This window comes from Ceratosolen solmsi, unplaced genomic scaffold, assembly GCF_000503995.2.
Source record: "Ceratosolen solmsi marchali unplaced genomic scaffold, CerSol_1.0 scaffold27, whole genome shotgun sequence".
Lineage (NCBI taxonomy): Eukaryota > Metazoa > Arthropoda > Insecta > Hymenoptera > Agaonidae > Ceratosolen > Ceratosolen solmsi.
Genome location: NW_011948426.1, coordinates 4,765,441 through 4,778,374, shown reverse-complemented (window position 1 = coordinate 4,778,374; position 12,934 = coordinate 4,765,441). Strand labels below are relative to the sequence as shown.

Genomic DNA, 12,934 nt, shown 5'->3' with positions numbered 1-12,934 from the left:
CTAACTCACTCACTCACTCACTCACTCACTCACTCACTCACTCACTCACTCACTCACTCACTCACTCACTCACTCACTCACTCTCACTAACTGTTTCTCTCACTCAAAGGCTCGCCCTGTCTCTTTTCTGTTTTCTGTTGTGGGTTTTCTGAGAGGCCCGGGCACGAGCATTAGCACGCGCTCGCCCGGTCGTAATCCTCGTTTACGTGCCGCGGTGACGCCGAGGGTACAGAAGTTGCCGCTGCAACTCAATACTAATGGATAATGGAATTATTGGTTTTGGTCGGAGATGCGAGCCAAGCCGAGCCGAGCCGCGCCCGGGGACGATCGTAATTCAATTGTTTCTATGCGTCCTCTGGACGTTTTGACAGGACGGATGTCCTAACAAGAACGCCGCCTCGGGTTATATCATCCGACGACTACGGCATACGTGCCCGGGCGCGCACGCAAACACACAAACGCACGCGCACATCAACGTCGCGAAGGAGATCGCACGCGAGCATACGTAGGTGAAGTTGAGGCGACGTGTGCTGGGTGTGTGGTGACGTACGCGGCGACGTCGTCGCTCTGCCGTCCGCGCGCTAACTTTTTGCCCGAAAACAAATAGCGTTATTGTTGGAGATCGCATTAAGGAGGATTCTTTGGGAACTGGTGTATGTTATTATTGGATATTATTGGGATGCGAAAAGAGACGGAGCGAAATATTGGATGCGATTGATAATTAGATAACGAAAGACAAGCGAGTTCTCCTGCGAAGACGTCCTTGTTAGCTCGCCTATGGTTATATAAATGGCAGAGGAAGCGAAGAGAGTGACGTAAAATAATGATTGCGACGATTTCGCGCGGTGTTTGGGCGGGTGCGGGGTGAAAGGGGTCGTGAAAAGGATGCTCCGGGAATGTAAAAACAATTGGATTTGGTATTGGATTTTGAGGGAATAACAAGAAGGTGAAAATTCGATAGGCCAACATACGCGTGAAGATGTTGGAAAAAGCAGTTTTCTCGGCGCGCCCCGTTTCTCGAGCGCAATCGACAGGGTGACATTCCCCGTTATAATAGCGATCGCACGATCGATCGTCAATTCGCTCATTACGTGGCTGGCGCAAATTTGCCCGACAAACGGAGTTATGTCCTCGAGTTCGGCAAGCAATATGTTCAATTACATGGGAATTACATTCACGGGGATGGGAGTCGCAGGTCGATGGGAAAATTACCGAAGCGCTTTGATTGTGTTTTGCGCGTGCAGGACGCCGGCAGCGCCTCGGCCGTCCAACTCGTCGAAAGATAAGAGACCGACGGACGGACGCGCGGCTGTAAGAAACTGGGAAACGGGACCGAGCGGGGGATGCTGGATTAAGCTAGGCGATAAGGGCGAAACGGCCGATACACTTGATCGGGATATTAAGGATGTATAGACCAATCTGTAAGCAATCCAACTTGTGCTCGCGAGGCAATATTGTATTTTTATGTCGCCGCTCCTCTATATCCTCCCCTCCGACCTTCCCCCACTCCATCGCCCGTTATAACGCCACGTGACTACGACTCGCCGTCTCATTTTCTCCTCCTTTTTCCCATACTCACCGAACTAATCGATCGTCCAGAGATAACAGCCGTCCGTGGACCCGATCGTGCCGAGAAATGTCGATCCGAATCTAATTTTCATTATGGCTTATTTCTTAACAGCGTGAGCCCGTCGAGATAAAAATGGACGAGAGTTGTCGCTTGGTAACTGTTATCATTGCAATGGCGCCGCTTGCTTTGCATTTTACGGCTAATCATCAAATAAAGTCAGCCGGCCAGGGATGTTAAAACGCAAAATCATCGGCTTAGTTTCGTCTGCCCGACGCTTGAGAAACCCTGATTGGTGCAAGTCGTTGGATAAGCTCGTGGGGTACAAAGGGTCAGGAGCTCGGACCGTAAATATAAAGTGAAGCGTAGCGCGGACATTTTTCATTTTCACCGGATCATAACAATCCCTTGCTACGGCGCACGAGCAATTTCTATTAACGAAGAATAATTTTGCCGGGAGACAAGATGAAGGATAACGGGGAACGAGCGGACGCCGATAGGCGCACGATCTCGAGCTCATCCGGGATTCCCCAGGATGATTAAAGGCGGTAGGGAGTGACGTAAAGGGCACGCGAATCGTGTCGCGTATCCTCTCCATCCACCCGACTCCTCGTACGCTTATTATTACGTTTCTCGTAAAAACATCTGCCCCCCGAAAAAACAAAAGCCCATTGTTGCTAACGACCGGTCGCGCGTCTCTTGTTTCTAACCGAGTGCTTTTGAGTCGTAGGCGAGCCACGTTATAACGGACCTCGAGCACCGCATTCATCGTTCTTCCTCCACCCCTCGTCCTTTCCCCCCGTCCCGTCTTGCAACTTTCGCATCTCGCGCCTCGCGTCCTATTCTTACTTAAATTTTTTTTCTCTTTTTTTTCATTCCTTTTTATTTTATTCTTTTTTTTTTTTTTTTTCATGTTCCTTGCAACAGCTCGCAGCCAGAACTGTAGCGACTCTTCCCGGGCTTTCGACGTTTTACCGCTATTTCTCATTCTCGTGATCCGCACCCGAACTTACAAGCATCATCCGCATTTGCGTGCGCACGCTTACATATACATTCAATGCATTTTCCGGCCAGCGCTGCTGTACCTCTTCTCCAAGCCTCTCTTGTAATTCCAAGTTTACTATCGCGCGGCTACGTTTCGAAAATCCCGCACGTTTATCAAATACACCACGTTCTCCTGAGAATTATTCCACTTTGAGGATAAAAATACGTTATCTATCTATGCGAATGGTGCAGTTCGCCTATCAATTGGAATTTCCTTAAATACTCCTTATGTGTCTTATGTAGAAATGTATTTGGACATTTTGTCGATGAGATATACATGATAGTCAAGAGTTTTTTATCCCTGGATATTGACTTGTTAGACGGGTCAAATCGTCATCGCGAGACCAAATCCATTGTATCGCAATATCAACAATAGCTAATTAGGATAAAAACTTTCAACCGCCATCCCCCTTGACCATTTTCTCTTGCGTGTTCCGCCAACCATCGATAATATGGTCGGAATAATGTGTTTAATTTAACTCTTCTCACTCGTTCGTTAACTCACACACACACACGCACGCACGCACACGCACACGCACACGCACACACAGACACGCACACAGAGACACGCACACAGAGACACACACAGACAGAGACACACACACACACACACACACCCCTCTTCATATAACTTTTGCCTCGCAACGTAACTTCATCTCGCTCGATATTTGAATTTCTACGGGGCAAAAGTGTTTCTCGGCTCGATCCCTCGCATTCAAACGAATACGTCCGGCGTCCCGACTTTTAAGGACGAGACGAAGGGTCGGAGGCCCTACCCCGCCCTCATTCTTCTTCGCGCCCGACACTCGCAACTGGACCATGGGGCGAGGACTTCCCGCCCTTTAACCCCGCGAGGGCTTCCATCCACCCTTTGAAGATCCGCGGATCCCGCGGCGTAGAGCCGTGAAAGGTGTGGCCTCGTGGTGTGGCCGAGCCGATGGCCAATGGTCAAGGATAGCCGAAGGTGCGCTCCGCCCTTATCGCGGCCCGTCTCTTCGCGTTGGTATTCGCTCGACGTGTGGAGGGAGCGATGGGGCGCGATACCGATGAGCGTGGAGACGAGACGCTAATGAATTTGTTGGGGAAGCGAGAGAGGATTGGGGTCGGCGATTGGCAGGTAAACATTCCGGGAATGTCGTTTGGTGAGGCAAAGTTTTATTCGCCTCGGGACTTGGGCGCGGGCAAAGCCAATAAGAAGCCATCTGCGCAGAATTCGAGGCTCGGCGGTGTGTAACATCTGGAAAGTGGCATAATCGAAAAATCGAGCCTGTTAAGCCCGCGAACCTTTACACTGGAAATCTATCTGGATCGAATGGCCAAACTAATGAAATTCTACGGCGTTGGAATATCGATGTACTAAATGCACATTATTGCTTAATCAATAATCGCCAAGTCGAGGCCAATGATCCATCGGATTATGTGAAGCGCGTGTAGAGAGTCACGTTGATTATGCTCTGAGGGCGATTTGGAGCCTTTGAGAGAAGGAACGAGCGCGAGGGGTCGGTCAGACATAATAGTGCTCGGGTGCAGAGTGACGCGTCATCGAAAACACAAGCGAGAGATGTATTATGCGAAATAATGAAACGAATGGGTGGATGTGAGGAAGAGGAAAGTGTGGTAGAACGTTGCTGAAAGGTTGGGAGGGAGGGAAGGAATGAGGGAATGAGAGCGAATGAGCGAATGAGTGAATGAGTGAATGAGGTAAGTACGAAAGGAAGGAAGGTCGAAAGGAAGGAAGGACGAAAGGAAGGAAGTAAGGAAGGTAGGAAGGAAGGAAGGATGAAAGGAAGGATGAAAGGAAGGATGAAAGGAAGGATGAAAGGAAGGATGAAAGGAAGGATGAAAGGATGGTTGAAAGTAAGGATGAAAGGAAGAAAGAAATGGAATAAGGACGAAATCAAAGAGCGGAGATAGGAAGGAAGTATAGGAGGGTATGGGAGGTGGAAGGAAGTAAGAAGATCTGAGTAGATAGATAGATAGAGAGGGAGTGAGAGAGAGAGAGAGAGAGAGAGAGTGATGAAAGAGAGAGAGAGAGAGAGAGAGAGAGAGTGATGAGATAGTGAGAATGCGAGTGATTAGGGAGGGATGACGGGTGGAGTGAGATGAAAGGGTCGGTGTGGATGGAGCGAGGGAGGTAAGAGGTGGCGAGGAGAATGTAAAAGGGGGAGTGTGTGGGATAAAAGAAAATGGAAGGCTCAAAGATGACTCTAGATGCGAGAGCCAACAGACGCGTCTGGCTTCTTGTTTTCACGGACTCCTGGCAGCAGCCCATCAGAACGGATATGGTACTTGAATTCGTTTCAGGAAAAAGATCAATATATGAACTCCTGCCAATCTCTATGTTAATCCCCCACCCCGTGGCTTGCGCACGTGCGCGTACGTGTGGACTTGGGTGCGCGCGCCTCTGTATCGGTTTTCTCATTCTTTCTCTTTGCTCTTTACTCTATTGCTCTTTGCTCTATTGCTCTTTGCTCACTGCTCTCTGCTAACTGCTCTCTGCTCTCTGCTCTCTCTCTCTCTCTCTCTCCCTCTCTCTCTCTCTCTCTCTCTCTCTCTATTTCTCTATTTGTCTGTCACGCGAACGAGGGAGGTTGTTTAGTGTGCGGCGCGGATAGTAGCCATGCCAGAGAGAGAGAGAGAGAGAGAGAGAGAGAGAGAGAGAGAGAGAGAGACGCTCCTGAAGAAGCCCTAAAAATGAATTGTTACATCTGCGGCTGACCTCCCGACCTATCCGCCGTGGTACCAGCCTGAATTATAATTCCAGAGCGGTCTTTTGCCACGACCTCTAATAGCCTCCCTTCGAGAGTTCAAGAGCGCTATTAAATTCCCCGGCATATAAATTTGCTCCTATTCTTCGCTCTTGTAACTATTTTCTCCCGCCCAGCTCCTTTAGCATCCGAGCCGCTGGAGATTCAAACTAATGATCGTAGGAGCGTTGCCGCCACGCTTATCCTCTCGATCCCATCGTATCCACTCGACATTCTCGCCTTTGCGCCTATTTACGATTAGAAGAGTGCCGATGCTTTTTGACACGGCCACCTCTCGTTTGAAACAATGTGTACAGTTATAAGGATGACGAGATTGAGCGTCGTAAGAGGCCGTGGAATGTGTTGCGCGCAATTCCCATACGTGGTGTTTATATATATATATATATATATATATATATATATATTTTTTTTTTTTCTTTTTTTTTTTTTTTTTTTTTTTAATAGCGATTGGAAGCGCGTGAGGCGATTACGAATTCGATCGCTGATTTTTAATTGCTCGCGCGCGGCCTATCTCTGCTATCGCGATATCCGAACGACCGGGCACAAGACGAGGAAGCGAGATTTAATCAAAGATTACGTCTCTACATTCTCTCAAGTGACACGAATCTCCGTTTCTTCTCTTTCAGCGGAAACATCGCAGAACGCGACGCCGCCCGACATCGTCGTTTGCGGCGGCTGCAGGGCCTCCTATCCCCTCGGGGACATCGTGCGGTTCATCGAGCACAAGGTGAACCACTGCCGGAGCAGCCTGCAAGGCTGCCAGAGCCCATCGCCAACGGCCGCTCCCGAGGACTCCGACCCGGAGGACGCGCTAGCGCTCAAGGCCGCGGCCGAGAGCGAGAAGCTTAACTCGGTGCCGAGCATATCGGCCCCCATTACCAAGAGGACGGGCCGCGTCGAGAGCCCGCCCACGCCCCAGGGTACCTCAGCCGCCGATGCAGTGAGCCCGATCGAGCTCAGGGCGAGCGCGAGCTCGACGCCCAAAAGGCGGACGACCGAGGGCCCCGAGGATCCTCTCGACAAAGAGGAAGCACCCAAGAAGGCCAAGACCGAGTCCGTCGACGCCGACACCAATACCGTTAGCACAGGTGAGCTTGGTCGATAATCCACCGCCACCATTACGAATATCATTGTTATCGCGTACCCGCCGCCACCCCCTCGCCTAGCACCAAAATTCGCGGATGGCGATCGTTGCGCGCACTACATTGTCCCGGATGCTACGCTCCCGTGTGCATTCCAGCCACGTGCCATCGAGCATATATATATATATATATATATATATATATATATACATATACACGCACATATAGAGTCTCGTGTCCCTCGTATGTAACGGGCGGTGCTTAACGGTTTTAAAATCGATTATCCTTTAGTTTGCATCTCCCAATCGCCAATCATTTGCTAACCCCGCGCGTTTCGTTTGTCATTGCTTGTCAGCGAGAACACAAATGCCTTTATTAAAAATTTTAATTGCTTCGACAACTTTATTAGATTTAATAAGTTTAATAGGTGGAGGCGCGTTGAAGGAGCGTCTTTGATTTCGGGGACGGGAGCCTTTGCACTCGCGAGGCTATTTATTCCCGCCTCGATAATACTCGCACATCGCCGTAATGCCGATGGATGATTAAACGAACGTAAAATTTGCACGCCAGACTGAACGTCTCGCCCCACTATCTCAGCCGCGAGAATGACATTTTCTTCGAATCAGACAGTCGAGAATTGAATAGCGCCATAATTTCCCTTCTACCTTCCACTCCCTCCTAATTTTATACTCGTAATAAACAGTTTTTCCATAAAATGTATCGACGAGCCACGTCTCGTCGCCAAATGCGTATTAGATTTATCATTGCGGTAATGATGTAATAGGCTCGTCGCCGGTGAAACCCTCCTTTCAAAATGATTTTATCTCCCCGCCTCGAATCGCTATAAGCACTCGGCAGCTCGCAGCAGCGAACGAAAACTAAATTAGCATATCCGCCGAGGAACGGGTAAATAAAATTGATCGCGATTAGAGGGAAAACCGAGGTTGAAAAAAAAAAAAAAAAAAAAAATCGCTCCTCAGTAGAAACCTATCAATAGGGATCTCGCCGAATTTCTCTCACGGATCTAGTCGACATTCGGCAGTAGGAACGGCGAAATCCAGCAGCGCTATTTCAGCGATGAATCGGGTGCAAAGAAAATTACACGGCGACTGCCCGTCGCCATCGGCCAATCCACTTACTCGCCATGGCGACGTTTAGATTTCGCGCACTGACTGGGTGCCGCACCTTTCACCGCAGGATTAACAAAACTCGCGGCCCCATAGATTATGCATCGATGCCGGCGTACTTTAATTGCCCCTAACTCGCCCCCTTCGCCGTGTGCGCGTCGGTCGACTCCCTACCTTGGCCACGTGGATCCGAAGCCAGCAGCGTCGCCTCCCGCTGGATCTCCATGGTGTCGTTAAGACGATGGAGAGCCACTTTCACGTTCCGCGCAAACCGTGAAAAATGGGCGATGCCGCCGCCGGGATGGACAGCCGGGGTAGGCAATTTCATATCGTTATCGGACAATCGTAGCGCATCTCGACCCTTCAGCCTCACGCACGACGAGTGTCAGCCAGGATTTATTCCGACGTAACCTGAAAACCACCGCGGTCCAAGTAGTAGCCGCTGGAGGGCATCAAGCTGATCCTCTTCCACCCTTGACCAGCTCATAACGATCGCTGCCCCATTCAATGTCAAACTTATGCGTTTGGCATCTCTCTTCCGCGAGATTTTAACATCGGCTTAATTAAGTAGCGGCGAGCATTTTGGCGCTTTTACGACCTCGGTCGCGAAACTGTGTGAGCTCCCTCGAGATCCTTAGACGCGTGTGTCTGTGTCGTCGGTGAAAGCGCAACGTTTAGCGATAAACGCTCTTTACCGAGTCTACTTTCGTTCGAACGTTGCCCCTCTTATGTTAGAGCGCTAAGGTCTCTCCCCTCCTCCCTTACAATTACCTCTCGTGTCCTCATCGGCTTCTGGGATTATTATGAGGGCACCTAGAGCTTCCGTAGCCGCAAGCTAGCTTTTGAAATAATTTGCAATTTATCGTGAACGTTGACGCGATCGTTGAGCAAGCATCCGAGCTTGTCGCAATAAACGAACTTTACATCAACGAGCGCATAGATTTGGATTTTCAAAAAACTTTCCCCTCTTCCCCGAAGCGTAACCTCTCGTCTCCCCATGATTATCATAGTGACTGTTACGCTAAAAATCGTTTTAAAGAAAAAGTGCCGATGGTTTTATATTACGATGTTAAATGTGGTAGTTTGCTCTTCTCCTACTCGCCGAGAGCTCGAATTTCCAGAGTCAGAATACCGATGATATACGTGTGCCCGTGCGTGCGTGCGTGCGTGCGTGCGTTTGTGCATTTGCGTCATTCTCCATTCTTATTCGTGTCATTTTGATTCTCGACTGCACGTACGTGCACAATTGTTTACGACAGTACAATATTGCGATACGTTGGTCATCATAACAAACGGTCTTTCACATTTTCTCGCAAAATTGTCTCAAAGCAGAAAATCCACATTAAAAGCACAACGAAAATCAACGCCCCGTAGCGTCGAACTCGTTATTATTCGGAAAAGTCAGCCACGCTAGCTCGATCAATTAATGTAAACGCACGCGATGGAATTATCCATGCGCAGACAACTCGCGACGATCATCTCTGACTTTGCTTTGTAAAAAGCGGCAGCGAGAAGTTCCGTAATGAAATTTCGCAAGGATAAAAATGTATATCTTTGCAGGAGACGAGGACACCCATCAGACCCGAACTAGAGCGAGAGACCTTAACAACGCGAAAAGCGATAAATTTTCGAGCGATCCAGAGAGAGAGAGAGAGAGAGAGAGAGAGAGAGAGAGAGAGAGAGCCAAATAGCGAAAAGTTCGTGCTATTAAATCAGCGGGTGTCCGCGTGGACACGACCAGTGCGTCACCGACGAGGACAGATCGTCGTGGCGAGGTCGAGTGGCAGTAGTGCGGGATGGCACGGGGTGGCGGATGGCGGGTGGCGGGTGGCGTGTAAGGGACGCAGGGCAGGGGACGGCGGGACGAGAAAAGTTTAAAACACCGTTACCCGATCCCAGGGATAAGAGGGCGAGCGAGAATCCGGGGTCCATGGGCTGCGTCCAAGCGGTGATCTGGTTCGACGGACCCGAACAATCCCCCCGTTCCTCCGCCGTTCCCCCGCCACCGCCCCCCCCCTCCCGCGACGGCTCGAGGGGCGCAGAATTCGATTTTTGAATTTAAAGCGCGCGCCCGCTGGGGTGTGCATCGCCCGGCTCCTCATTGTCCGACGAGCAATTGTCATTGTCGAACGCTCGCACGAGTGCCGCGCGGGTGTCGCCACGCCAATTTTTTATTATCATGGGGATTCGAACACTCGGAGCGCTGAATCACCGGAGCCACGGCTATGCGACCGTTGCTGGCGAGTCGTGGACATCGCCTTCAGCTGGCACTCGGTGCTTTTTTAACCACTTTAATCCCTGGATTGGACGATCGGCGTGCGCTGCCCCTGCCTTATGGCCCTTTGCACGTTTCTTTTTGTCTTTCTTTTTTCCTTTCTCTCTCTCTCTCTCTCTCTCTCTCTCTCTCTCTCTCTCTCTCTCTCTCTCTCTTACTTTTCTCTTTATTTATCACCGGGCGAATAGTGTGAGGAACAAGGGAACGGGCACGTTGACACGGCTCCGCTACCGATGACGAACGCGCACGAATGAAAATGCATTAGTGCCGGCTAAAGAAGCCGCTGCTTCGTTTCGTTCGCAGGAGCCGTCTCGCCCCTACGCGGACCATCCGATTATTTCCAAGGTCGTCTATACAGGTTGTCACCACATTAACGGCGATACGCCGCCCTCCTAGTACTGGCCCCTCCTAGGCAACCTTTGCAACGAGCGTTAACAATTAGTAGAGAACGTTTTAACGATCCACTGCCGCGAGTCGACTCGGCCTCCTTATGTCGACGCCAGAGGCCATGGGGCGGGAAACAGGCCGGACAAGCCGATTCGAGATGATCGGACGATGAGGACTACGAGCGGTATTTGTCGATAACAACAACAACAACGACGACGACGACATCGCTCGTAACGGCGACATTAAGAGCCACGATAATGACGGAAGACGATGACGATGACCATGAGTTGTAATTTCGAAGTGACCAATACAATGGTCGTTGGAAACGCGCACGAAGTCAGAGGTAATAATAATAATAATAATAATAATAATAATAATAATAATAATAATAATAATAATAATAATAATAATAATAATAATAATAATAAGTAAGTTTGTAGTGCGCGAGGTTAAGCGAGTATGTAGGCAAGCGGTACGCGGCTACTTAAAACTTTAATCGTCATCGCAGATGCACGCGCCACCGGATTCAACCCTTCGTCGGGCACGCAACCCCGCTCGGTCCTGCTCATCTTTGGCTAGTCCCCCTTCCCCCCCCCCCCCCTACTACCATCGCCGACCCATCCTTCTTGCTGGGCTTTTTGTCCGGCTTTTTTGCATCGCGCGAGCGGCGAGCCCAATTAGAAGCATTCCATTGTTTGGCCACGTGGTTGACACGAGCCGGTGATGCGCTGCTCTCGAGGTGACGCGCGTGCGCCCAGGTACGGACGCGTGCGCCTCCTCGCTCCTATTCCAACTTGCCAGGGGCCCTTTGTTTTCCTTTTTCCCTCCTCTCTCCTTGTCGTCGTCATCGTCTCTCTCTCTCTCTCTCTCTCTCTCTCTCTCTCTCTCTTGTTTTCTGTTTTTTTTCTTCGTTTTTTTTGTTTTATCTTTTCTTCCCTTCTTTTTCTCTCTTCTTTTTTCGATCTGTCGAGCGACCCGGCGCCTCTTCTGATCTCCTCCTTCATTTTTTTGTTTCCTCCTTTTTTCACCCGGCCATCCCTATAATGAAGTTAACGAAGGTGCTAAACGCCGATGGTGGGCGCGCGAGGGACGGCGATTTTCTTCGCGGACCCGTGTAAGGCGAGCCTGGCAGCGACTTAATTGTATTCTCGAGCCGTGAATCGCAGGAAAAGCGCTGCCTCGAAATCCATTATCCCACAACGCCAAAGGAAATATTAAATTACAGGGCCTCCTGTAAGCTATCGCGCCATCATCTCTCGCGCCAGATAAAATTGTTAAACACACTCAGTCTCGCAATAAAAGGGAAGGAGAGATAAAAGGAGAGGAATTGTCAGGGAAAATTCGAGGAGGAAGGGCGAGTGTCAGACGATAATCCGGCGATATTGACATGAGCCTTGTGCTCTACGGCTGCGATAGGCTGCCGAAGGACATTTTTACATTCAAAACGAATCTGATTGAAATATGCGAGGAGCAGTCTTAACAAATCCCCTGCGCAAAAACGAAAATGGCCAAAGTTATCTCTACATTTATTCTCCGCTCCTTTCTATATTTTCAATTTTTACTTTTGACGCGTCGAACTCTTCTCGAATTTAAATAAACTCGAGTGTAATATTTCTGTCTACCGAATCGAGGCGATACATGCAATTCCATAGTTTCGCTCTCGCCGAGCCGAAACTTTTAATAAACTTGTATCTTGTAAGGTGGATATTGCTAATCGTAATTTTGTAGCGATAGGGAAACGATAGGATAGCGATAGGAAATTTGTTCAATTCCTCTTTGTCTTCTACTTTGACGTATGCCAATAACGTAAAGGGGAATAAAAAAACAAAAAAGAAGAAGAAAAATAGCAAATTCAACGGCGCTTTCTTTATCTCGATCGAGCTTCAATGTGTTTAAAAAAAATAATAAATAAAATAATAAATAAGGAGGGGGAGAGATGAAAAATTCAATGCGAGAAAGTGCCTATTATGTAACAATGTCCTTTTGCGAAAATCCTATTTATTCGTGAAACAATTACAATGTTGTAGCATCTTAAAAATTAATAATACACACTTAACGACGGCTGATTAACAATTCCATTAATTACAATGAAATAATGTCGATCGTTGAGGATAATAGAAAATTGACAATAAAATTGATAGAGTAAACGTGTAATCTACATTTCAATTATAGCGAAAGCTATGTAAGGATTTTCGATAACGTAAATATAATAATAATAATTTCATGTAACGTCCACGACAAATGTTTCGACAAATGTAGGAATAAAAAATTTCAAGCAAAGCGTCTTGTTGCATCGATGTCGAGACGTTACATCGAGAAAACACAGAAAATATACTTTCATTAGCAACAACGACAAATGCTCCCTCACTTTCTAACCTTTCGTTCTATTTACCGTAATATTACTTTTCACTTCAAAAAGCTTCCACCATTGGCTCGCCTCTCGTCGAAATTTAACGCCATAAAATTTTAAACGAAAACACACAATCCCATACGTAGTATGTTTAAAAATATATAAGAATTTTTTTAAAGAACGATCAACGATATTTAATATTTAGACAATGATCCATTGTAAATGGAGCACGACAAAGTCATGCAATAAAAATTTTTACTCTCCAATGTTATTAAATTTGTTGGTGCACATTATTGCAAACAATGTTTTTCGAAAAATACCACTCACTCGCACT

General features: G+C 48.3%; 1 protein-coding gene across 1 annotated transcript in view; it reads left to right on the top strand.

Moving 5' to 3' along the window:
- Cph (BCL11 transcription factor chronophage) overlaps positions 1 to 12,934 on the top strand; it is a 40,522-nt gene that overhangs the window by 18,167 nt on the left and 9,421 nt on the right. Inside the window, exon 2 of the mRNA XM_011500857.1 lies at positions 6,006 to 6,467. Coding sequence (XP_011499159.1) covers positions 6,006 to 6,467 — 462 coding nt within the window. The remainder of the gene's footprint in view (positions 1 to 6,005; positions 6,468 to 12,934) is intronic.